Source organism: Kogia breviceps, chromosome 1, assembly GCF_026419965.1.
Source record: "Kogia breviceps isolate mKogBre1 chromosome 1, mKogBre1 haplotype 1, whole genome shotgun sequence".
Lineage (NCBI taxonomy): Eukaryota > Metazoa > Chordata > Mammalia > Artiodactyla > Physeteridae > Kogia > Kogia breviceps.
The window spans coordinates 64,997,592-65,024,752 of NC_081310.1; the positions used below are offsets into that span (position 1 = coordinate 64,997,592).

The 27,161-nt window shown below is 49.0% G+C and overlaps 1 protein-coding gene and 1 pseudogene across 1 annotated transcript; one reads left to right on the top strand and one right to left on the bottom strand.

Annotated features, from left to right (window-relative positions):
- The first annotated feature begins 1,145 nt into the window (after nucleotides 1-1,145).
- Nucleotides 1,146-27,161, top strand: RAB7B (RAB7B, member RAS oncogene family). The gene is made up of 6 exons (XM_059069265.2): nucleotides 1,146-1,373; nucleotides 9,253-9,321; nucleotides 9,881-10,007; nucleotides 10,729-10,944; nucleotides 18,949-19,074; nucleotides 24,816-27,161. Exons 2-6 carry the CDS (start codon nucleotides 9,269-9,271, stop codon nucleotides 24,894-24,896), a joined length of 603 nt encoding a protein of 200 aa, XP_058925248.1. The 5' UTR covers nucleotides 1,146-1,373; nucleotides 9,253-9,268; the 3' UTR covers nucleotides 24,897-27,161.
- Nucleotides 3,571-3,727, bottom strand: LOC131759817 (large ribosomal subunit protein eL39-like; annotated as a pseudogene).

Consider the following 27,161-nt stretch of genomic DNA (forward strand, 5'->3'; position numbering starts at 1 on the left):
CCGGAGCTTTTGTTCCACCAAAAACTCCTCTCCAGGGCCTGTATCTAGCACTGCATGTGACCTAGTGTGTGTTCGGGGATATTAAGTCCACCCTTGAGGAATGTATAGGCTACCTGACCACACAGACCCAGACAGTAGCAATGAAGCAGCGTCAGAGACTCAGATTGGAGAAAAGGAAGAACTTTTTTTTTTTTTTTTTTTTTGCGGTATGCGGGCCTCTCACTGCTCTGGCCTCTCCCATTGCGGAGCACAGGCTCCGGACGCACAGGCCTAGCGGCCATGGCTCACGGGCCCAGCCGCTCCGCGGCATCTGGGATCTTCCCGGACCAGGGCACGAACCCGTGTCTCCTGCATCGGCAGGCGGATTCTCAACCACTGCGCCACCAGGGAAGCCCGGAAGAACTTTTTGACAGTGAGGATTATTAAACAAAGGACGGAACTCCAAGGAGGAAAAACCCCATCTCAGGAGGACTGTGGGAATGGAGGGGTGAATCAAACGTATTATAAGCCTTAAAGGGATCCATTTGGGCGTGTCTAAACTCACTTTATTCCCATTTAATCTGCCAACCATAGTTACCCAAGGCATAGTTCCAGGCAGTTCAAATCGGCCTCACTCTAACATTTTAACTTCCTGTAGGCACAGGGAGATGTCAGGACTTGCCTCCCATCTCACAGGTCTGGTTCTGTGTGTGTGTGTGTGTGTGTGTGTGTGTGTGTGTGTGTGTGTGTGTGTGTGTGTGGACATGTGGTGTGTGTGTGCTATAGTAAAGTGAGGGCAAGGGGTGAGGCCTAAAACCTCTCCCAACCAGGCTGATGGCAGGAGGGAATCTACTACACATGTGAGTCTGATAATTCAACCAACAAAAGGGCCCCTTTACTGGGCGGCTTCCAGCAAAGAGGCAGAAGTTCCTAAAAGCAGCCAGAGGCTTTTTATGGTGCCCACAAACAGGTACATTACCTTGCAGACCCTCTGACCTACAAGGGCCCACCCTCATGCCTCCTATGCCTCACTCCCCCCAGGACCAGAGTCCCTGTAAACTAAATTGTCAAGGGGCCCCAAATCCAGTCAGCTCTGAAGCCTGGCTTTCCCATCCTCCCACACCCTCCACCCCCACGGCTGAGGTCACCCCAGCCCAGCCTCTTTTGCAACTTTCCCAAGTTTGTGCATGAGAGAGAGAGGAGGAAAACTCAGAAGGAAGTGGCTTAGCCTCAATAAACTCTTTTTTACTCCCAAAGCCTTTCTCCTCTGACTCGGCTGAGACTGCTGCTCTGAGAGGAGACCCCTGACTCAGAGAGAACCCCCGCCTGCCGTCAGAGGCTGAAGGGGCCCTGGAAGCTTTTCTCGGTTCCTGTCTATTCCAGCAGCCCCAGAGGTATTTGGGTTTGGGGGTGCGGGGAGGAGTGGAGGCAAGGGAGGCTTAGAATCTGTCAGCTGCAGGGTTTAGATCCAGCCCAAAGAACACCCACGCCTGAGTAACTCCCAGGGGGTGGCAGCCAGCCAAGGCAGAAAGGACTCCCTGGCCAGCCAGGGGAGTTGGGGCCCGGCTCGGGGCTCTGCACGGCCGGCTGTCAGCAGCAAAGCGATGCAGCTGCCGGCACAGTCAGAGAAGGGCCAGCCAGAGACCGGAGCCCTTCAGCAGGGCTGTGTCCTGCTGGCACCCAGAGTCTCCTCGCCACTTTGACAGGGCACCTTCTGGGATGGAACCGTGTCAACCCAAGGGTCTCATCGGGGAATGGGGAACCCCAACCCCTGGAATAGGAAAGTGTCCCTCTTGTTCTAAACTGTAAATACGCCTCTCAGCACAGCTCTGTGATGCTTGGGAAGCCAATGAACAGCATTGGACAGGACCGGATTTTAGTCTCAGCTTGCCATAAACTAGTTGTTCCTGACTCTGAAATCCACTGGGCTAGGATGGCATTATTTTTAACTGCAAAGTGTCCTATAGTTGCTAGCATTGTATATTAATACAAATAATTTCTTTGGACTTACAGATCAATCCCCCACCACAGGTCACATGGAGATAGTAACTTACCTATATCCTCAGACCTACATAGTGCGTGGTAGGCATGCAGTACCTGTGCTGGATGGATGGATAGATTGATGGACAGATGGACAGATGAATGGATGGATGGATGGACAGAATAATGGATAGATGGATGGATGGGAATGGATGGATGGACGGATAGATGACTATTTATTGAAGACTCAGTATTCCCGGCATGGGTCAGACTCTTCGGAGGGATACTGAGAGGTGTGAGGCATTGTCCTGACCTCTGGGCACGGACAGTCTACTTGCTGAAATAGAACTAATACCCCTAAAGAACTTAAAGAACAGGAGTGCTGAGCCTCCTGAAACCAGGGCTGTGGGTACACTTCCTGGAGAGAGCAGGTCTAAACTTGCTAGGATTTGGGAGGGTGAGGCAAACTTGTAAGCCTTCCTTAGAGGCAATAAAGACTTAGGCTCCCTGATAGCCTCTTTTCAAAGGCAAACTTACTTCAAGATTGTAAATCCCATTTATGTTTTAGGGTGGATACATTTGTCATTTTCCAAAGCGTGGGAGCAGAGAGGGGAGGCAGTGACGTGGGGTAAGATGGTATGAGGAGGGGGAGGCTTTGCCTGCTTCAGAAATCTCAGCTGCCCCTGCTCACTGCCTCTCATCCCTCCTCCCTGTCAGCAGAAATGACACCTCACCCAACACCTCTTTTAGGCGGAAGGTTGTGTCTGGGTCCCGGTTGGGGCCAGGAGGGGAGAGAGAGAAGCAAAGTGGGAAGGTAAAAGCAGAGCAGGTCCAAGAGTTCTTAGAAGACTGACTTTAAAAAAAATGTGTTGCATGGGGTGGGGGCACTGGGGAGGCATCAGCTCCATCTTTCTCACTCCCTGGGCACTGAGCTACACTGAGCTTTGGCAGATGGGCAAAGCTAGGGCTTAGAAGTCCTGCCAGGCAAGATGGGGAGAAGAGTTAGCCACGTGCAGTGGAGAACAGTCCCCGGCCGACTCTGCTCTGTTCAGACCTGAGCTGGCTGAAGGGGGGCCTTGCATTGCAAACCTGCTTTTCACTGTTATTTAACAGTGGAGGGTGATGACTCAGTCTGGCCTCTAGGACGATGCACTGGTTTAAAGTATCTGAGTCAGCTGAGTGGGAGGAAGGAGGCTTAAAAGGACAGACACTGCCAAAGCCCAGCCAAGGACAGAGCCCAAAGGATACAAGAAGGACCTTCAGCCACAGTCTGAAATCCGCACGTGGTTCCCTGGTGAGCCCATCCAGTGTCTACCCTCAAGCCACCCTCCATTGCCAGTGACGTAGTCCTGGTCACCCTCTTGCTGCTAGTTATCCTGGGACCAACGACCAGGCTGTTTTATTTTATTTTATTTTTCAAACAAAAGGGCTCACATATTTACTACCGAACCAACCTGCTAGTGCAGAAGCATAGAAACAAAGAGAAAAATCATTTTTCCCAATACAACATGTCCTGCTGTCCAGACAGCGGCGATGTTTTCAGCTAGATATGGTAAGATGCCAGTGATCTTGGTACAGCATCGATATGTGGGCCGTCTCATGTGTGATTCCTTACAGACCCAGCTTGGCTCTTCTCCAATGTCTCCTCTTGGAGTTGTACCTGATTTTATGACCAGTTTTCATGCCAATCCATTGGGAAAGTGGGACAATTCTGCTTTTGTTTCCTGGCCAGGAACTGCTTGATCCTGAGTGTCTTGTGAGAAGGCATGGCAAGAAACAGTCAACCACACACACCAAGGTGGTGGAGAAAGGAAGAGAGAGACAGGCTATTGTAAATAGCAGCCTCAGCAAATCCCTGCCCTTCTGGCGGGGTGTAGGGGAATCTGCATGGCAGCAGACTTTGAGGGCTCATCCAGAGGAAGGACTAGGGCAGTGGTGGGTGAAGGGGGCTCAGAGTAAAGGCTGAGGTGAGTTATAAGAATCTGGAGAAGAAAAGACTCAAGTAAAACTCCAAGACTTTAAATCTCAGGAGGGCTGGCATGTAGCAGAGGAACTGAGCATTCTTTCTGTGGCTTCCAGGAGAAATCCACCCCTAGTGGAGGCAAGTTCTATGGGGGCAAATCTGGCCATCTTTCCATGAATATGGTGCAGGTGGCTCAAGCACTGGGTGGGAGGTTGGACTAGATGAACGTTGGGGTCCTTCTGTAGTGAACTGTAGAATAATCCACACTGGTAGCTTGAAATCAGCCACGGTGGGAGTAACACCACAGAAAGTGGCAAACACTACACATCAGGTATCTGCCCCCCACCGTGTTTAACCATTTAACCAGGTCTTTCCAATTTGCTCTAAGAACATGACACATGCCACACTGCAGAATCAGCTACAGTCATGAGCGATGTCTATTTTACCCACAAGGGAACAGACTCACCAAGGTTAAGAAACTCTCCCAAGGTCACAAATATATGGAGGTGGGATGAAAACTCTGACTCCAAAACTCATGATCACTCCAGAGTCCCAGGAGGCCTCTCTCTCCTGCCCCAGGCACAGAAGTGACTTTTCCTGTCAGAAAGTCACACTCAGGTGACTTTGGGCTGCCATCCTTCCACCTGCTCTTTATAAAGAAATGTTGTCTTTATTTTATATATATATATATATATATATATATATATATATATATATATATATATATATATATATATATATATATATATATAGTTAGACATAGTGAGGAATTCCAGGAATTTAAGCCAGGAACTGGACTTCATGCCACATACACTGAAAAGTCCTCACCAGGCTTTTTTTATTTTTTTAAAAATTTATTTATTTATGGCTGCGTTGGGTCTTCGTTCCTGCACGCGGGCTTTCTCTAGTTGCGGCGAGTGGGGTTTACTCTTCGTTGCGGTGCATGGACCTCTCATTGCAGTGGTCTCTCTTGTTGCAGAGCACGGGCTCTAGGTGCGTGGGCTTCAGTAGTTGTGGCTCACGGGCTTAGTTGCTCTGTGGCATGTGGGATCTTCCTGGACCAGTAATCAAACCCGTGTCCCCTGAATTGGCAGGCAGATTCTTAACCACTGCGCCACCAAGGAAGCCCTATTTGATATTTTAAATTACAATAACAACTTAGACTTGTATAACAAATTTTAACACAAGACATATATAAAATAAAACAATAGCTCCTTGCCTCTAATCTACCTTTCCCCACCTCTTATTAATCATTTAGTATGTATGTATCCATAGCTTTCTATGTATTGCAGGACAAGCATAAATATAATATTAAACATATAGTCACACACATAGGGTTATTGTTTCTATACAATTGGTATCATACTATACAAAATGTTCAGTGATTTTTTTTCACTTAAATTGTCATATTTTTCCACTTCATTACTTCACTCATTTAAAAACTGCGTAGTATTTCAGAGTATGTATGGATCATAATTTATGCCAAGGGTCTTTTATTGATGGACATTTAGGTTACAGTGTTCTTCAGCAATTATCTTTGTAAAAATGTATGTTTGAGCATATGTGTATTTCTGTTGGATAGACTCCTAGAATTAGAATCTAGGTTATATGCATATTAAATTTTGATACTGTCAAACTGCCCTCCAAAAAAGACAGTGCCAATTCATAGTCTATCAGCAGTAAACAAGAGTTTTCCCCCACCCACTTGTCAACACTAAATATTATCATCAATCTTTTTAATTTTTGCCAGTCTGGTGGGTAAAAAGGTGGTATTTTTAAACTTTGCATGTCCTTAAAAATTAGTAAGTTTAAGTATCTCCCAAAGCTTACTACTTATCATTTATAAGATCTCTACTGGTTACTTATTCGTATTCTTTGCCCGCTTTAATGTTCTGTGTTGTCTTTGATTGTCTGTAGAGTGCTTTACACATAGTGGATATTGATCCTCTGTTATAAACATACACTTTCCACCTACCCTGCCCTCAACCCCAGCTTTCCCTTCATACGCACACCAGTTCTGCTGCACCATGTCAAACCCAAACCATCCAGCCCCCCGGACTCTCCGACAGGGGCACCAATTGGCAGGGTGTGTGATCCTCATTCTAGTTTCACAGAAGGCAGTCAGTAGGACCTAGCAGCCAAGAGTGTGATCTCTGGAGTCAGGCCTGTATTCAAGTCTCAGTTCTGCCACTTACAGACCGTGCTTTTAGACATGAACTACATACTTAACTTCTCTAAACATCTGTTTCTTCAGTGGTAAAACAGAGATAAGAGTAGTATCAATCCCACAAGATATTTCTCTGTGTTAACGTTTCTTGAGCCCTTAATTTGTGCCATAAATGCATTATAATAATGTACTATGTGTGTTAAATGTAGTATAATAATGTATTCATTTATTAACCTCCCGATGATATGTTTATTTGCATATTCGCAAAGTGTTCTACAACACCACCAGGCGAGTAAACCTTAGCTTATAGTGTGAGCACTGACAACTCCGTATGGCAACGTGTGAATCTGCTCCCCTCTGCCTCACGATGCTCTTTTGACCCCTGTGGTCGGTCCACACACGACAACTCCTGTTCAGCAGCCCATTCCCTTGGCTTCCACTGTGGCTCTTGTCACTTTGGCTGCCTTTCTCTCGATCCCCTCCAACTCTACCAGGGTTTTGTTGGGGTTCACCAAACCTGAGCCCAGTGCCCTAGATCCTGTGCACACAGATTCTACGGTTCAAACTCAGGATGTCGGGGGTAACATGGCACAGAGCAGCCTTCTCTGGCCTTTGATTCACACATTAGATCATCCATATACTACCTGTGGGGCCTTAGATGAGTTATGAGTGACTTGGCTTCTCTGAGCCCCCGTTGTACTCATCTCATAGCTCATGATTTCCTAAGTCCTACAGAGCAGCCCCTGCAGGTGCTCAGCCAATGCTGGTTCCCTTCCCAATTCCCCTGCCTCCCTTTTGTTCTGACTCCCTTTCCAGGGCACTCTATTGGCTTTTGAGGCTAAGCTAGCAGGTTGTACCAACGCCTTCAGGAAAGAGCTCACCCTTGCTCCCCTCCCCGAGTGGTAACTGATGCTTAGAGACACATACCTTTCAGAAGCTTCTGAGTCACTTCTCCCTTGGCTGGTTTCCTTGTGGGTGGTGACACCCATTTCAAAATACCAGCCCCCCCCCCCCGCAAAAACAAAACAAAACCAAAAAAAAATACCAGCCCCTGTTAATACTTTGAATTCTCTTCCTCTGCCTGTCTGAAGCGTGGGAAATGTTTGACGAATGAATAAATGATTGACAGAATCCTTGGTCTGTATTCATGACCCATCTTAATCTTGCTCCCTTTCTAGGCTTTTCTCTCTCCACACTCTTCGCCTCACCCTTCCCTGAAGCAAACCATCCAGCTTCTCCACTCCCCTGTTCCCAGAGCTTTGATATTTCATTTCCTCCTCGGAAATATCACCCCCAACTATATGTGTCATTTCCTTAGGGCCCAGTTGGATTGGCAGCTTCTCCCCCAGCCCTGAATTCTCACGACAGTTTCTTGGGGCGTCTGTCAGGGCACTTTACATTTTCTCTCTGCTATAATCACTCACCCCTTTCCTTTCTCCCCTGATGACTGCCTGGAGTGAGCTCCTATTTGCTTTGTCTTTTGCCCTGGGCAAGGCTCTCGTGACCCAGTGAGTAGATAAAGCATTTTTCAACCAGAAGGGGCCTTGGGTCTTTGGGGCCCAGATGGCTCATCCTCTAGTTGGAAAGCCAAGACACAAAGAGGGGAAGTAACTGGCCCAAGGTCACACAGTGGCAAAGTGAGAACCAGAACCAAAACCTCAGGACATGCAATTGAGAGCTTTTTCCCAGTACCAGGCAAGTTCAAGCTGGCCAACTTTTGCTACCTCAACCAGGCAGAGTCAGATCAAGGTTAACTCAATACATCTACAGCCTCCAGGGTCAGAAGACCCAGGAGTTGGGAATAGTATATATGTGTGTGCACATAAGGGTAGAACCAAAGAGCCAGTTAAGCATAATTCCCTGAGACAGTTTTGCTTTATCTTGTTAATAATCACAATATATATACATACATAATTTATATGTATGAAACATACATACAAGTATTTCTCTCTTATAGGAACAATACATGTTTGACATGTTTGTTGTTAAAAAAAATTGGAACATACTAAAAAGTATAGAGAACAAAATTAAAATCATAGTTTCCTATCACCCAGAATTAACCACTTACGTTTTTATATATTTCTTTCTAGATATTTTTCCATGCAAGTAGGAATTTATTTCAATACTTGGGGGGGCGGTATGGTAGGTATAGTTTAGTGTCTTCTGTTTTTCATTTAGATCCTATGGCATAAGCATATTATAATATGCTCACAAACTCCATTTTAATGACTGCTTAATAGTTCATTGTGTGCCATGATTTTTTTAACCACTTCTTTATTGTTGGATGTTTATAAATGACGCTGGGAAAGAACATTCTTGAACAAGAGTCTTTCCCTGCGTTTCAGATTATTTTTTTAGGACAAATTCCTAGAAGTGGAGGGCAGGAACATTTTTAAGGCTCTCAATACTTGCTGCCAAGCATCTTTCCAGAAACATGTACCAGTTACACCCCCACCAGCTGCATTAGAGAAGAGCCTTTTGATTCTGCCAATGCAGCAACACCTCAGGCTGAAGGAAGGCCTCTCTTCCATCCAAAGCCTCTCAGCAGTCCTAACAATGGACCCCTTGTCCCACCCCCATCTCCTCTTCCCGCACCGCCCTCCATCCCTGGTTCCAGGCTTGGAACAGAGGCTGTCTGCGCGGCCTCTGTTCAGTCCAGTGCAGCCTTGGTGCTCCGCGGGGGTTGGTAGAGCTGAAAGGTAAGAGGTGTGTCTGTCCTACAGGGCGGGGCCGCCATCCTTCCAGCCTCAGGGAGACCCCCAGGGGAAGTGAGGAGGTGGGTGTGTAAGGGTTGCTGAGTCATCCACCTCTTTTTTTTTTTTTTTTTGCGGTTCCCGGGCCTCTCTCACTGCTGTGGCCTCTCCCGTTGAGGAGCACAGGCTCCGGACGCGCAGGCTCAGCGGCCATGGCTCACGGGCCCAGCCGCTCCGCGGGATGTGGGATCTTCCCGGACCGGGGCACGAACCGGCGCCCCCCGCATCGTCAGGCGGACTCCCAACCACTGCACCACCAGGGAAGCCCATCCGCCCCTTTTGGAGAACAACCCCATCCGAGCCCAGGGCAGAGTTCTGCACATGACGAGGGGAAAGTGGAGACCAGCCTCAGTGACAATGGCCACAGGGTTACTCTGGCCAGCATGTAGATGACTTCTGTTTCCCTACAGGCTCTGAAGCCCTCCCATGAATCCTCAGAAGAAGGTGGACCTCAAGCTCATCATCATTGGAGCCCTGGGGTAAGCCAAGTTCAGCTTGGGGTCTGGGGATTGGGAAGAAGCCCCTACCCAAGAACAGTGAGACGTCCTGTATGTGCTCCCACCTTGCATGGGTCCCTTTCTGATTCAGAGTGGCACCATGGAGCGCATTCCACCCCAGGGAAGGGAGCTGAGATGAGAGAAAGAGACTGGAGTCAGGCTACGTGGTTTCTGACCCCGGCTCTGCAGTTAACTCTGCAGTAACGAGGTATGTGAATTAGGCAAGCCATTTAGCATCTCTCTGCCCTCCTACCTACTGCCACATACAGGAAAGACCTGACCATTTTGCTGTGAGGCACTCAGCTCTCTGCAAACTTCTCTGCTCACTTTGGTCCCTGCTTCTAGTGTCCATTCCCTAGTATTAGCAAGCTACTCAAACTGCAAATGTTAGAAATTCAAAATCTCAGAGAGAGACAGTGGTGAGAGGGTCATGGTAAGATGCTGAGAAAGGTATGGATATGTGTGTGTGTGTGTGTGTGTGTGTGTGTGTGTGTGTGTGTGTTTGTAGTATGTCCACATGTGTCTGGGTTTTTTTCCTTAGTGTTGGAAAGACTTCCCTCCTCCACCGCTTCGTGCACAAGACATTTTACGAGGACTATCAGACCACACTGGGAGCCAGCATCCTCTCCAAGATTATCATACTGGATGACACAACTTTGAAGCTACAGGTGAGCTGCCCTCTCATTCCCTCTTCAACATACACACCGGACTATCACCCCACATTCTCTGGACGGCCACTCACACAGCAATGTGCACCAGGAGCTAGAAGAGTCTAGAGCATAGATCAGCAAACTTTAATTCATGGGCCAAATCTGGCCCACCATCTGCTTTTGAAAATAAAGTTTTATTGGAACACAGCCCTACCCGTTCGTTTACTCACGGTCTTATGTCTGCTTTCACAGTACAACAGCAGAATTGAGTAGTGGCAACAGACGGTATATAGTCTGCAAAGCCTACGTTATTTACTGTATGTCCCTTTACGGAAAAATATACTGATCCCTGATCTAGAAGGAAGAGCATAATCCATAATTAAGAGGCCCCACTCTAAGGCTCAGGTTCCCTGGAAAAATTGCCAAGTGAACTTGGTTAAGTCACTCCCAAGGTCCAAATCTATCAGGTGGAAGAACAATGCCTGTCCTGATGCCCCAGGTGGAAAATGAGGACTCAGATGTGAAAGTACTCTTGGGATGTTAAATATTAGTGCAGAGATTCTGTAGTGTACATGGGTGACAGGGTGTGTGATGCCCGTGTGTGAAAGGACCTCATGCACCTGTGCCAAGGCTATCTGCCCCCTACCCAGAAAAGGAAGCTTTGATATGATGTGACCTGGTTGGGCATACCTTCAGCCACTCATCACAGCCCCATGGAGCCTCTGTTCTTCCCCTCCAGATCTGGGACACAGGAGGACAGGAGCGATTCCGCTCCATGGTGTCTACATTCTACAAAGGCTCTGATGGCTGCATCCTGGCTTTTGACGTCACTGACCTGGACACCTTTGAAGCCCTGGAAACCTGGAGGGGTGATGTTCTGGCCAAAACCATTCCAATGGAGCAGTCCTACCCCATGGTGGTGCTGGGGAACAAGATCGATCTGGCAGACCGGCAGGTACCGCTGACTCATTCATTCATTCATTTACCAAACATGTGAGGACTGGCTATATGCCAGGCACTGAGTTAAGTCCCACACATACAGAGTTGAATCAGGCATAGTCCTTACCTTAAGAATTTCACAGTCTAGTAATGGATGCAGATAATTTAAAGACAATTATGATACAATAAGATAAATCATAATCAATCATAGAGATACACCTTGGATATTTGGGGACCATAGTGAAAGGGCATCTGTCTACTCAAGCCCAGAGCATAGAAAGGGCTTCCTATAAGGAAGTGGGTTCCAGGCTGAAGAAACAGCAAGAACAAAGGTAAGAAATAGCATGATGTGAGCCGAGAACCGAAGGCAATTTTGTCTAGAGACAGGGAATGGAAGAATGAAGTCATCAGAAGTAGGCAGGTGGGATTTGAATTAACCTATAGAACAGTATTTCTACCCAGGGTCAGATAGGGGGTCTGCAGTTATGAATTCTTGAAACTACAAATTTTCTGGGAAAGTAGTAATACAGTATTTATTTCTTATTAGCTGAAGCATATTCTATATCATCTGGCCAACCACTTGACAAATGATCTGCTTTGCTCCATGGCTGCAGTGACCACACTTATGTAGGTGTTTACCACTGCAGTGGCATTGAGTAGAGCTCTGTTCATCGTTGCCTACTAAAGAGAAAAGAATAAAGGTAGACAATTTATAAAAGATGCTCTTGCGCCAAACAAAGCCCAAAGGACACCAAAAAGTGCATCTAAACAAGTTGTCTTAGTGTTTCAAATAGAGAAAATAAATGGGGTTCATATTTGAACCACATTTTCACAAGTGTTCAAATGGAGAAAAGTGATAGGAGAACTGAGGCATCATTTGGAATGATGGATGGGTGGGTGGATGAATGGATGGTGGTGCTTCCAACTAAGCTATTACCACCATGAAGAAGAGCCTCTTGTTCAGAGAGAGAGATGAGTTTGGTTCTCACATGATGAGCTGGAGGAGCTTGGAGAACAACTAATTGGGGATGGACCAGTAGGCCTTAGAACACATAAGAATGAAACTTCAAAGGAGAAGTCTGTGCTGGAAATAGAAATCTAGAAGTCATCAATTCTATGGTAACTTCAGGTTGCAAATTTAGTGTCAATTCTCTAATTACAAATATCCAATCTCAAATAAGAATCAAAGTCCTAAGTTCATTCACGGCCAAGAGGGTCTCTCTTTTTCCCACTGGGGCCAGCTGCAAGTGAGAACACTGTGGTCTAGGAGGGGCATATCATTGCCGACTTTATGTGTCCACACTTCCTCCCCTTCTCAGAATAATTTTGGTTTCAGACCCCATCAGGAATGAAGCAAAAAGAGGGATAAGAGGTCAGGAGAAGCAAAACAAATCCTTATTTGACTGGTACTGTCTTAAGATAGTTTGTGCTCTCCGGGCCCAAACTGGTATTTCAATCTGTCTCTTGGTGGATTACTCCTTTGGGTCCTAAGAAGCCTCCACTGGGAACATTTAACTGTACCTCCCCTGACAAGGGTCTTGCATATTCTTCCTCAACTCCTAATTTAGGAGCTTAAGGGCCATCCTCCACTCCCTGGGGTCCCCTCCTCCTGCAGACACTCTTCCTGATGGGGTTTACAACAGCTCCAGGCTGGCTAGCTCTCTGTGGAGCCCGCCTCTCTTTCGTAAGGCACACCCGTGCATTCTGGCTCCATTGTAGGGCCAAGGGTAATTCGTTCTCACTGCAGTCTGTCCTCTCTCTGCCCTGTTGCCTTTTGCCTTAAATCCCTCAGATGCAATCAGATACCAATCCACTGTAGCCACCAAACTCCAGGGGTCATATGTTAACCTTTCCACGTGGCCTCCTTGAAGCCCTCTTTTGGCCAGAGGTGAGGCCTTACATGGTCTCCCTCTTGGGAGGGGTGTCCCCCCAACACAACTCTCCCCCCCCGCAAAAAAAAAAATCCTTTCTAACCCTCCTTTTCAGTCCTTTTATATCCATGCCGGGGGTGTTAGAGTCGTCTAGCAGATTCTTGGTCATGAACCTTTGGAAATGTGCACGGTCCCAGGGGTGGTCTGTCTCCCAACCAACTTGATACCTGGCATCAATAACACTGTAGTGTCTCTGCCAAAACTTCCATTTCACATCTTGCTTCATATACCTGCAAGTCGTGGGGTGGGCAGTCGAGGGAGTTCAAGACTGAGAGTCCGGCGTTTCCTCAGTGAAATAAGAGGCACCATCTTCTGTTGAGAGAGAGGAGGAAGGGAGCCCAGGAGGAGTCTCAAGAATCATGGTGAAGCTGTGCCAGTTACTCTGCAGAGAAACGGGTGAAGGAGCTAGTCAAGGACAAAGACCAGAACTGATGGGTGACACCAAAGGCTCAGGGAGACCAGGAGTTTGAAGTGGAGTCTATGTTGTATTTTTCTTCCACAGTGGTACGTGGGGTAAAAGCCAGGGACCTGATGGAAGGTTTTTCCAGACAAGAGTAGCTGAAAAACAGAGCTGCAAGGGCACTCACTGAGAACCCATGGAGGAAAGAGGAGAGACAAGAAGAGGCTGAAGAACCAGGAGGCTGTCAGAGGTTGAGGAACAGGGCAGAAGGAGGGAGGGGAAAGGAGACCATACAATGGAGGCCCTGGGTCTGGGCCTGGGAAGGAGAGGCTGAGTGCAGAGAAGGTGAAGACGGCTACAGGGAAAGGAAGTGTGAGGCTCTCGTGAGCGTTGGGGGCTGCATGCAGAGGAAGCTTCACAAGATTGCAAGTGTTCAGTGAACCAGGGGGTACCTGGCAGGATGGGAGACATAGGTGATGACTCAGTGGGGTAGAGGGGGTCCAATCCCAGCTGCAGGAGGATGAGCTTTGTTCTGCAGAGAGAGGAAGAATCAAAGTTTGAAAGAAGCAGCAAAGACCCAGTCAAGCCCAGCCAGGTCTCTGGGGTCTGTACTGAGTAGGGTGTGGAAATAACCGGCACTGGAGAGGGTGACAAGGGAAGGGCTTGAAGGAAGGCAGAGCAGGAGGAACAGAGGTAAGGAAGTGCTCGCAGCCATGCAATGAACACAGGGAAGCGGAGAGGAGGAACTAGAAGTGGGGAAGGCACAGGGACTTCAATCCAGAGACCCAGCATCATGGAGCCAGAGGTGAGGCTGGGAAGCGGCTGCCCTCCAAGGGCACAGACCCAGCAGGGGATGCCGCCAGTCGCCAAGAGGCACACCCTGGCCTTGGAGATCCAGGCTGGAGACAGTCCCCACTTGCACAGGGTTGAGTGGATAAGAGCTGAGGGCCACTGGAAGGGGCACCTTCTCTGGGCTCAAATTCATGCTCAAATTCGTGTGTGTCCTTGGCCAGTTCCAGCTTCTTTGTGAGATACAGACCAGACTGAGATTTCATGAGATTGTTTGAGGATTATAGGCAATGGTGCCTATAAAGCACATGGCAATCTTAATACATGGAAGTGACTGTTACCATCAATTTAATATCGCCAAGGTGTGGGCTGGGAAGATAGGGAAGCTCTTCCTACTTAACGAAAAGAAAGAGTATTTAAAACATATATGCTAGATGTGGGATGATGAAAAAGCTGTGGAAATGAGCAGTGGTGATGGTTACACAAAGATGTGAATGTACTAATGCCACTGAACTGTACACTTAAATATAGTTAAAGTGGTAAATTTTATGTTTATGAATATTTTACCACAATCAATAATTTTAAAGAAATTACTGAGATTTTTCTTAAAACCCCTACTCCTTCTACACGAGGTAAAAGTGAAAAAAAATAATTTATTAGAAAGAACAGTTCTGCTAGCATCTATGCTACAAGGAATTTATTCACTAGGATGTGAATTCTTTGCTCTACACTCAGGCAGTTTCTGACTTACTGCTGATTCATAACATTGGGATTATGTCTTCTTTGTGATTTTTGATTGGTTTAAGATGTATCGACACACTAATCTTAACACACACAATTGATCATTTTAAATGCATATGAGGTATGGGGATATACGTATATGTATAGCTGATTCACTTTGTTATAAAGCAGAAACTAACACACCATTGTAAAGCATTATACTCCAATAAAGATGTTAAAAAAAAAGAAAAAAGAGGGGCTTCCCTGGTGGCGCAGTGGTTGAGAATCCGCCTGCCGATGCAGGGAACACGGGTTCGTGCCCCGGTCCGGGAAGATCCCACATGCCGCGGAGCGGCTGGGCCCGTGAGCCATGGCCGCTGAGCCTGCGCGTCCGGAGCCTGTGCCCCGCAACGGGAGAGGCCACGACAGTGAGAGGCCCGCGTACCACAAAAAAAAAAGAAAAAAGAATAAATAATAAACAAATGCATATTAGGGAATTCCCTGGAGGTCCAGTTGTTAGTACTCCGTGCTTCCACTGCAGGGGGCACAGGTTCGATCCCTGATTGGGAAACTAAGATCTCACATGCTATGCGGCACGGCCAAAGGCAAACAAACAAACTAATTAATTAAATGCATATGAGATGGAAAAACATCATAAATAAAAGTCTGCAAAGTGACTAATTTTGTCAAACATTTGACCTCTAATGAACAAGCCAAATTGTAACAGGGAAAGTAAAATGTTAACAGAATATTGTCGGGACTTCCCTGGTGGCACAGTGGTTAAGAATCCACCTGCCAATGCAGGGGACATGGGTTCGAGCCCTGGTCCAGGAAGATCCCACATGCCATGGAGCAACTAAGCCCGTGCACCGCAACTCCTGAGCCTGCGTGCCACAACTACTGAAGCCCGCACGCCTAGAGCCCGTGCTCCACAACAAGAGAAGCAATCACAATGAGAAACCCACGCACCGCAACGAAGAGTAGCCCCTGCTCACCTCAACTAGAGAAAGCCTGCGCACAGCAACGAAGACCCAAAACAGCCAAAAATAAAAATTAATTAATTTTTAAAAAAATAGTATATTGTCAGCCAAAACAAAATCAATGGAAGTAACACTTTCAAATTTTTCATACTTCCCATGTCCCCACAGCTGACACCCTGAGTTTATTTCCACAGTCAGAGCCTAAATTATAAATAGCTGTTATTTTATAAATAAAAGAAGACAAGATGATTTTAAAAATCATGAAACTGTAACTAGAATTGGAAGGGAAAAGTGCTGTGTGGGTCATTTTCTTCCCCGGGTGACATTCTGAGGTTAAGTGGGAGAGGTGAGGGGATATAAAAGGAATGTTACTTTGCAACACAATCTCAACTGATATTCTAGAGTGTGTATTTAATCACTCCATAAAAACCAGACAGAGAATGATCGGGGAGAAGTGAGAGAAAATGCCTGTCATAACCGGACTCTGGGCAGGCCCAGTCACTGTCAGTGGTAGAGAAGGGACAGAGAGATCATCGGGCTGTAGGTGTGGGTTTGCCTTCCTAGCTTTGTCTCTGGGTGACCTTGGGCACCAGTCTGGGCTTCAGCTTCTCATGCCATAGCATATGAAGAATCTCCCTGCCTCTTGGAGAAGCAGAGGCACTTGACTTCATTGCAATTTACTTCAATTTTTACTGCAACTCCTAATCACCAACGATGTGCCCAGAAAAATGCTCATTAACTGGTGGCAGTAGGATATAAAGAAGGGGGAGCAATAAGAAGAGTAAGTCCAGTCCTTGCCCTAAAGTCTTTTTTTAAAACTATTTTTTTCTTTTCTTTCTTTCTTTTCAATTTATTTTTGGCTGCACTGGGTCTTCATTGCTGTGTGTGGGCTTTCTCTAGTTGTGGCGAGCGGGGACTACTCTTCGTTGCGGTGCGTGGGCTTCTCATTGCCATGTCTTCTCTTGTTGCGGAGCACGGGCTCTAGGCACCCAGGTTTAGTAGTTGTGGCGCACGGGCTTAGTTGTTCCGCAGCATGTGGGATCTTCCTGGACCAGGGCTCGAACCCATGTCCCCTGCATTGGCAGGTGGATTCTTAACCACTGCGCCACCAAGGGAGCCCACCCTAAGGTCTTTTAAAGAACTTTAAAAGATGCAAAACCTTTGGGATTCCAAAGATGCCATCAAGGTAGTATTATAACATGTTAATTTCTATCAATTATTTATTTGTGTGTTACTAGTGCGGACACTAATAATCAGCAACTTGGCCATCCTTCATCCAAATAGTTCAGGATTTTCCCCGATCTGTGAGTCTTCACGGTTTCTCACCAGATCAGGGACATGTATGCTCCACAGAAGAGAGCAGTCGTGGCCAGTTCGGGGGCCCTTCGCCCCAAAAGGCAGGAGGACCTTAGAGATCAGAGGCCAAGACCAGGGCGTGAACTCTCTCCCTGCTCTGCTCAAGTGCAGCAGCTCCAGGGAGACTGAGTGCGGGGGGCCAGAGGTGTCATCCAGGCTCCCCAAAGGGCAGGCTGCTTAGCTGACCCCAGTTTCTACCCTGCAGTCTTAGGAAGCAAACCTCACAATACCAGAGCAATGCCGCTGGACAACAGAGGCTTTGTGAAAGAGAGCCATGAGCCCCTGGGCCCTGCTGCCACTCCTGAGGCCAGGACAGTTAGGGCCAACGAGACAGGGGACGGTGATGGTTCCTTTAATCCCAGTAAGCTAGACTTTCCAGAACCTGCAGGAGACAATTGGACAAGGAACAGTCTCAGATCTCCCCCTGGCTGCCCTGGGTTCAAGGAAAGGGGCAGAATGATTCTTTCTCCATGAGAAAAACCTTGCTCCCTTGCAGTGAAATCATGGTTATAAAGTATCAGGCACAGCAAATATCAATATATGGTCATTTCCTCTTCCCCAAAATAATTGATTAGACTAAACTCAGTTGAACCAATTGTCTTTGGAAGTAACCCACAGGGCTGCCAGAGCATTCTCCAATCTAACATCCTCAAACCGTGATTGGCGTTTACATCTGGGTAGAGCCGTATTCATTCAGCCTGTACTGAGTGGCTCATGGTGCGAGGCCAAGAGCTAAAAGTCCTGACCCTGAGATCAAGAAACCTGCAGTCCGGTGGGAGAGACAGACCAGCAGCACAATTCCTGTGCAGTGCCCTGAAGAGGGCAGCGCAGATGCCATGGGAGCACTGAGCTGTGGCTGCATCCAAGTTCAGCCTTTCTTAGCTGTGTGATCTGAGGCAAGCTGCTGAACCTCTCTGAGGCTCAGTGTTCTTATCTATAAAGTGAAGCTAAAAAGACCCATTTCACAAGGTTGTTAGAGGATTAAGTGAGTTAATATGATCAGATGTCTAACCTAGTATCTGGCCCAGAGTGGGAACTTATCAACTGTTCCAAAGACTCTACCCTGGGGAAGAAGAGTTAACAGGGACCTGAGTCTCTGCCCAGCAGCGTGGTCCTGGTCAGCCAGCTCAGGAGAAGGAAGTCCTCCCTCCCTGGCTAGTGTGTGTTATGTCCACCTCCCTTTGAAGGGACTGAGGAAGGAGTCAATGGCAGGAAGAAGCTCCTAGTGTAGGCCTTAAGAAGATGGCATAGTGCAGAGGGCTCTAATTCTGCCAAGCCTGTATTCAAACCCTGCTCAGCCCCACACTCTCCAGTCCTCGGTCTCCTCATGTGTAAAATGGAGCTAACAATAGCCACTTCATTGGCTTATGTTAAAAAATAACATGTGGGGCTTCCCTGGTGGCGCAGTGGTTAAGAATACACCTGCCAACGCAGGGGTCACGGGTTCGAGCCCTGGTCCAGGAAGATCCCACATGCCGCGGAGCAACTAAGCCCGTGCGCCACAACTACTGAGCCTAAGAGCCGCAACTACTGAAGCCCGTGTGCCTAGAGCCCACGCTCCGCAACGAGAGAAGCCACCGCAGTGAGAAGCCCACACACTGCGACGAAGAGTAGCCCCTGCTTGCCGCAACTAGAGAAAAGTCTGCGCGCAGCAACAAAGACACAACGCAGCCAAAAATAAATAAATTAATTTAAAAAAAATAATAACACCTGTAAACTTACAGACACATGGAAGGTTCTCAATAAATGAGGGTGGTGGGGGGGAAGGTGGGGCTGTGTTGATGGTGATAATCATGGTGCGGATGGGGACACAGGAACAGTGATCATTTCTTCCCCTCATGCAGGTGCCACAGGAGGTAGCCCAAGACTGGTGTAAAGAGAAGGATATTCCCTATTTTGAAGTCAGTGCCAAGAATGACATCAATGTGGTACAAGCCTTCGAGATGCTGGCCAGTCGGGCTCTGTCAAGGGTGAGTGGCACCTGCCAGCTGCCCATTAGGATGGGGGAGCTCAGGAGCATCCAGAAAAGTATATATTGGGAGGGACGTGGGTGGCACAGGATTGCTCATCATCTTAATTAATTAGTTGTTTTTTTTTTTTGCGGTACGCGGGCCTCACTGTCGTGGCTTCTCCCGCTGCGGAGCACAGGCTCCGGACGCGCAGGCTCAGCGGCCATGGCCCACGGGCCCAGCCGCTCCACGGCATGTGGGATCTTCCCAGACCGGGGCACGAACCCGTGTCCCCTGCATCGGCAGGCGGACTCTCAACCACTGTGCCACCAGGGAAGCCCCATGCGCTATTATTAATGCTTCCCCTCCTTGCCCCCAGCCCTCACTGTGTCATGTTAAAAGGAAGAAGAGGGGTGCCTATCTCTAGCACATGGTCAAGAAGTGATGCTCTATCACACAGTCGGTAATACAGATGTGCCTGCTCATGCCATTTCCTGGAAGGTGAGGGATGCTGTTTGACCTCATAGGGTGATACATGATCACTGATCCTCCACAAACACAGTGCAGTGATCGCCAAGTTCCTAGCCACAGAGAAGCTCCATCAGCCCACAGCCAGTGTCTGTGTGTAGTTAGCATCTGTCCTTTCTGGAGAAGGAGTGTCCTTCATTCTTGAAACTATGTCCTTCCTGCTGTGTCACTTTTATGACACAGTGATGTTAGTGGATGGTAGTCTGTCTGCTTGTTTTTATTTTCCATTGTCTTTACTTGGCAAAAGAATGGATTGGCGACCCCATGTCAGTCCCTCACAATGATGGGGGAAATTTACTGATGAGAAGTTTGGCGGTCACGGGTATGACACCCGCAGTCAGACTGACCTGGGTTTGGTCCCGCCCTCATGCTTTCAAGTGGACCCCTGGGCAAGACATATGACTTCTCTGAGCCTCAATTTCCTCATAAGATGGAAATAATTCCATCCCATAAACATTCTTGAGTTGTCAGGCTAAGGCTGGAGATGTGGACCTCAGTGGCCCCACGGTCGGGTAAAGGAGTAAGGCATCCAAAATAGGAGGTCATGCAGAGAGAACAGGCTTGTGGTTGCCAAGGGGGAGGGGGGAGGGGAGGGAAGGACTGGGAGTTTGGGGTTAGCAGATGCAAACTAGTATATATAGAATGGAGAAACACCAAGGTCCTATTGTATGGCACAGGGAACTATATTCAATATCCTGTAATAGGCCATAATGGAAAAGACAAAAAATATAGATTTACGAACAGATAGACTGTCATGGAGTGAGGTAAGTGCCCTGGGCTGGGGCAGGAAGGGGACATGGCCAAGGCATCGAGGTGACTCAGAGGTGCTGGTGGTGAGGGCAGGCAAGGATGTCTGCCCAGAGAGGTGACATGTGAGTTGGAGGTTGAAAAGTCATATGCAGTTTGCGTGGGGGACATGGTAGGCCGTTGAAGGCATGAGCAAAAGCCGCAGAAGGGCAGAGAGAAGGGCGTGGCAGAGGCCCAGGCGTGAGTCCACAGGGCTCACGTAAGAGACCACTGTGGGCTCCATCTGTAAGAGGAAGAACCGTGGCATGGAGGGAAGTGGGGCTGCTGGGCCGAGGTGAGCGATGGGGCTCTCAAGGCCAACAGCACCAGACCATGAAGGCCTGGTGAGCCCCAACCAGACCTTGGACTTCATGCTGTAGGCCCATGACCTCTAGACCTGCTGCCAGACTCCCAGGGCACAGAGGGGCTCAGTTGGGACCTGGAGGCCAGCAGGGCGCATCTTCCAGCAATGTATCTATTATTCAGAAATCTGGAAGAGAAACATTTCACCCTAAAATAAACATAATTACTAGAGCACAGAATGTAAAAACTCACATGGATTTTTAAGGTGAAACTGGGGTTTCCAAATCTACACTTTAAAATCAAACAGGAGTTTTCAAGGACATTTCCTACAAGTACCTCTCCCCTCCTTCCCAGGAAGGTCATGTGCTCATTCACACCAGCCCAGAGTATTTGGAGAGGAAGACATGAGAGGTGCTGCTAGAATAAGGAGGGAGCCGCAGCCTGGGGTGAGAAGAGCTGGGCTCTGAAGCCGGGTGTGTCTGGCTTATTTCCTGGCTCTACCTCTTACTCACTGTGTCCCTGACAAGTCATACAGCGTCCCCTAAGCCATCACTTCCTTCCCTTTAAAGTACAAGTAATAGTATCTTCCTCATGGGGTTGTTGCCAGGGCTAAATAAAATAATATGGTAGCACAGAGAAGGCATTAAATAAAAGGTAGCTATTTTTAAATGAAAGCTATGGCTAAGGGCTTTCAGCAGGGAAGTTTCATGCTGCAGGGAGGATGGGCTTGATGGTGATTCAGAAAGCCCAGGCATGAGAGGATGAAGATGGCAAGGACTGGGTAGATTAAAGAGACTTTGGAGGGAGAACCATCAGGGGTTGATGATCAAATGTAGGAGAGAAGGAATCAGGAGCTGTTGAGGTTGATACCGAGGTTTCTAGCTTGGCAAACGGAGGGATGATTGATTAGTGATGCTATAGACCAAGGTAGAAAAGAGGGGAAAGCAAAAGCGTCACAAGAGGAGGAGACAATGGAGCACATGGCATTTGGGGTTCCTTGAGGTTCCTTGGAATGTCTGAGTTCTGCAGTGAGCTCTGGATGGAAAGAGCAGCTTAACAGGCGGAGCGCCAGAAGAGGTACTCGGTTTACATTTTGAAAGGAGAGAAGGTAGCTAGTTACTTTAGTTTCCCAATCTGGCCACTTTCAAGGATTAGGGTATTTAGTTGTTCCAAAATATGACTAAGAATGCCCTCATAATCAAAGAAGGGACACCCACATGCTTTGGGGGTTTGGGGATGAAGGGATTTTGCTCTTACCAAGTTGGCAATACCATCCTTGCTGGGGCTGGTCAGGCCCAGTGTGAGCTGCAGCATGGAGTCCCGGTTCCTTTTGGATTAATTAGAGAAAGACAAACTTGCCACATCCGGGAGGGAAGCAGGCTGACAGGCAGGTAAGATTAGTGAAATTATAGGACTTTTATGAGGTCCTCAGGATGTAGGATCTAAAGTCAGGGCTAAGAGGTGACCAAGCTTGGAGGGACAGACTCCCACAGTCACATCCCCACTGAAATTATGCATTAGGATACTATGGTGTTACTTTACAGTTAGACATGCACATACTTACTAAGACGACTGGGGTCTGGAGAAAAGCATTACACAGGAAATCTAATTATGGACTGCCAGTGACTTGGAAGGTTTGCAGGAAACCTGAGGAGAAAGATGATGCCATTATAGAGTGAAATGATGTCATAAATGGGAAGAGCTCAGGGCTGACTTGGACCTGGGGAGGATGTGACTATTATTGGGTGAAGAGAGCTGGCAGGAAGACCTCAGACTTTGCCGGTGTAATGAACGAGGGCATTTCTCACACCTTCAAAGGCAGCATTGTTTGTTCCTCCAATAAAGTGCAAAGCAGCTCAGAAAGCCCTCAGCTTAGACTCTCCCTCCCAAAGGCTGACATCGAGGACAAGGCACAGGTTCTGTTCATGATCCCAGCTGGGCCTTCTGTGGACATGAGGGTGAGGCATACTCAGGGGTGATGAATCAACAGGCCCTGCCCACTGGGTCCAAAAGACCCAGCTAGGAAAGTTTCTGATCCCAGGCAAGGTCTCTTTGATGTTTAGGGTGAGAGGGGGACCAGGAAAGTACAAAAACAAGAGAATCTTTTCAAAAGCCTGTCTTTCTGGGAGAAGTGGATCACTCAGCTTAAAAGGGGACTTAAACAGGGCTTCCCTGGTGGCGCAGTGGTTGAGAGTCCGCCTGCCGATGCAGGGGATGCGGGTTCGTGCCCCGGTCCGGGAGGATCCCACATGCCGCGGAGCGGCTGGGCCCGTGAGCCATGGCCGCTGAGCCTGCGCGTCCGGAGCCTGTGCTCCGCAACGGGAGAGGCCACAGCAGTGAGATGCCCGCGTACCGCAAAAAAAAAAAAAAGGGGGGGGGGACTTAAACAGTAATGCTCTGCTCCTCCTTGTCTCTCCCTGTGAGGCTCAGAAGTGTCAGGATTTTAACTACAATCAGCTCAGTGGAGTGAGTGGGCCCTACAGATGGGGCCACCTGGAGGACTGGATGGTGTCCTGGGTGGTGCAGCCCCGAGCCTGCACAGCAGACCTGGGCAGTGCTGGGGGAAGGAGCCTCAGGTAACTCAGCAAGGGGACTCTGCTCTTTCAGGGTGAGGAGCTGGGGAAGGCCTGTGGTGCGCTGGGCCAGGTCTGGAAGCAGTGGGCTAGGATCCTCCCCAGCGGAGGGGAAGATGGAACTGGGGTGTGGAGACTTCCCCAGAGGGACAGGCTTTCATTGGGAGACACTGCCCCCCCACTCCTCAGCACTAATCTTTCCTAATGAAAAAAAGAAAAAAAAAAAAAAAAAAAAAAAAAAATATATATATATATATATATATATATATATATATAAAACAAATAAAATTCTAAAAGCTCCAAAGAATTTGCTGAGGGCTACTCAAGGCCCATCATCCAAGCTGATTAAGGGTAGCTGGTGCTCTGCTAGCCCAGACACCCTACCAAGGAGTGGGTGAGAAATGGGGTCTCTCCAAGAAGCAAACAGTGGGAAGAAGGCCTGGGTTCCAGGCCCGGTGCCCTGAGCTCTGTGCTGTCAGGCTAACCTACTACTCGCTGTCTGGCGGTGGCAGCGAGTGACGGGGCATCAGGGGACCTTCTCATGTGTCTTGGGGGGTGACCATCATGAGGGTGCCGCAGGCAGGTCTGACACAGCCTCCTGGGGTCCAGAGTCACCAGCACTAAGGGTTTGGTTGACATTCACCAGCTGGGCACCATGGCCGGAGCCCAGGAGCCATGGAGGAGAAAAAAATCAGTGAAGGCACAACCGCTCTTCTGGAAATTGTCCCCTCAGAGGGGCACTTGAGACAGACAGCCCCACAGGGGGCTCTGCCCAGCACAGGTCCACACCAGCGGGTCCACTTACCCACTCACCTTCACATACACACCACCGGCTGCGGGGAGAACATGAATGCTGGGAGCTCGGAGACTGGGGGGAGCCTTGGCCAAGGAAAGAAATGTGATCCCTCGAAGAAGAGACCCTTCAGTGTGTAGAACCCATCTCCTTGAGGAAGGACGCCCTCACCCTTGAACCAAGCTGGGTGGGTCATAGGTGAGGAGTGGCCAGCTGGGTGGGGAGAGGCTTGTTAGACTGAGAAGGGGCTTTCTCTGGACCTCGTTGGGACAGGAGACTTTGGGAGGGTGAGCAAAGAAGCAAAAAGGCCGAGTAGAAACATTGAGTCTGTTTTAGGGAGGGATCCCTGGACATGGGAAGTTCAGAGGATGATGGGAGGTTGAGAGGTGGGCGCGGTGAGAGAAGGCTGGTGTGTGGGGACGTTTGCAGGGAGAGGTTTCCTGCAGAAATGAGGGGTGGGCTGTCATCATCTCTGCCTGAGGGCACACGTCACGTAAGTTGTCCCCTCTGGAGAATGGCAAGTCACGGGACCTGGTTGAAGGTCAGGAGACCTGGGCCTCTAAGGCAGCCGCCCACCTGCTCTGGGCTCCTGGGAAGGAGCTGGAGGAGGAGGTGAGGAAGGAGGGGGCGGAGAAGACTTCCTCCCCTGGGCCTCAGTTTCCCAGCTGCACAAGGTGGGGGAACAGAAAGCCCGACCACCATCGGCCATTAAGAAATAGAGGGCAGGTGGAGCTCTGCCTGCCAGGATGAGAACGCTGACTCCTCTTTTCCTTCTCCAGTATCGAAGCGTCTTAGAGAATTACCTCACAGACTCCATCAAGCTCTCACCAGACGGCCAGTCCAAGAGCAGTTGCTGCTGACCTTCCCGACTCCCACTCTGCACACCCAGGGACAGAGCACGCGCAGGGCCTGGTCATCCTGGGCCCCCACCAGCCCCACTGCCCGCCCAAGCTCAGATGGCAGTCCAGGCTCTGTGGCCAGAGCCCTGAATCCCTCGCATCTGCTCTGGACCCAGAACCAGAGGGCGGCCCTGCCTCCGGCTGAGTGTAGAGAGGCCGGGGCTGGGCCCTTGAGCCTGGATGAAACTCCGGATGTCACAGCCAAACCCCAGAGGAGTCACGATTCCCTCGCGGACTCCAGCTTTCTTGCCACACGCCCTTCCTAGCCACACCCCTGCTCCAGAACGCACATCTCTGCAGGCAGGCCGCTCTCTCTGGAGTCCTGTTATATTCTCCTACGGACTGGCCTTCCTCAGCCCATCCACCACACCCCCCAAGAGCCACAGCACAGCTTTGGACAAGGGTGCAGCTCAGGCTCCCTCATAACCGGGCCCAGGGAGTGAGGGTCTACCTCTACCCCTGGCAGCAGCTGTTCAGGCCTGGGACACCCCCTGTTTGTCCCCTCCAGAACGCAGGACTGAGGAAGCACAGGAAAAACCCACCGGGGACTGGTGCATTTCTCCCTGCTGGTGCACAGGCAACTCCCATAACTCTCTTTGAGCTTCAGCTTATTCATCTGTCAAATGAGAGTCACATGAGCCCTGCCCACATCAGTGTGATTTTGAGGACCAGAACCTCTGCTTGAATCTCAGTTGCTCTGCTGAGATACATTTACTATTCTTTCAACAAGTGTTTTTGAGTATCTACTATGTACGATGCATTGAGGTCCAGTGACAAATGTAACCAACCTTGCTCTCCTGGATCCGACATTCTGGCGAGGGAGAGAGGCAATAAACACAGAATTTAAACAGGTATTTTCAAATAGCAGGTAAGTGCTTGAACAAAGTGAAACAAGGTAATGGGATAGAGAGGGATGGGGGTGGGGTTGGGTGCTGTTTCAGACAAAGTAGTCCATGAAGGCTTCCCTGGGGAGGTGACATTGGCTCAAAGGCTAGAGAATGAGAAAGGGGCTGCCACCTGAACTGGACAAAGAACATTCTGAGGAGAGGTTGCAGTAAGGGCCAAGGCCCCAGGTCGAGGACAAACTTGTGTTCCAGGAACAGTGAAAAGATTAATTTACCTGAGGACTCAAAGCTACTGTCCCAGAGAAAAGCAAAGTGGACCCCGCCCCCTGGATGACTCCTTGCGTCTCTGTCAACTGGCCACCAGAGAGCAGCAGTGCTCCTTTCCTTCCAGCAGAGCAGAAAGCAGAAGCCCCACGGGCCCATGAAGAGCTGCAGTTTTTCTGTGCAGTTGCTCAAAGCTCATTCTCAGGCTCTGGGCATTTTCAACCCTTCGAGATTTGTGGGGCAGGAAAATCCCAGTTTCTTAAGCCTACAGAGAGATGAGCAAAAACTGTAGCATCAGTGATTCAGGCAAGAAATCTGCATCAGTGACAAATACTAGAAGAGGGGCCTGGAAAGCTCATGGAGTCTCTGTCCCTGCAGTCTCTACAGCATTAATCTTCTTTTTCTTCTGGCGATAAACAACACAGATAGAGCCCAACCTGAATTGAATAGGCAAGATGACCCCCCAGGGTCTCCCATGACCACATCCATGCCCACCACAGAAGTCTCCTGTCTACACAGAAGTATCCTTCCCTGAGCTCCCAGCAGAGCTGGGGATATTAGCCTATGACTTCCAAGTGTCATCTGACACTGAAGATATGCCCAGAAGTAGGGGGAAAGGGGAGGTGGGAGTCAGTAAGTGAGTCTGGGGGACCCCTTCTCCCCACCCAGCTGTGAAGTAAGAATTGCTCATCCTGGGCAGTGGCATGGACCTGGCATAGGAGCAGGTGGCCTGGAGCACACCTTTGTCTCTGTGTCCTTCCTGGGGGTGGCACCCAGCACGTCACACAGGCTCTCCTGGGAGTCGGTCAGACTGTGGATTGGACGTGTGGTGCGTGGGTGTGTATGCAGCAGCTCGTGCACCGCAGTGGACATAGGGACCATTCTAAATGTGCACAACAGGGCTTCCCTGGTGGCACAATGGTTGGGAGTCCGCCTGCCGATGCGGGGGACGCGGGTTCGTGCCCCGGTCCAGGAAGATCCCACATGCCGCGGAGCGGCTGGGCCCGTGAGCCATGGCCACTGAGCCTGCATGTCCGGAGCCTGTGCCCCGCAACGGGAGAGGCCACAACAGTGAGAGGCCCGCATACAGCAAATAAATAAATAAATAAATGTGCAC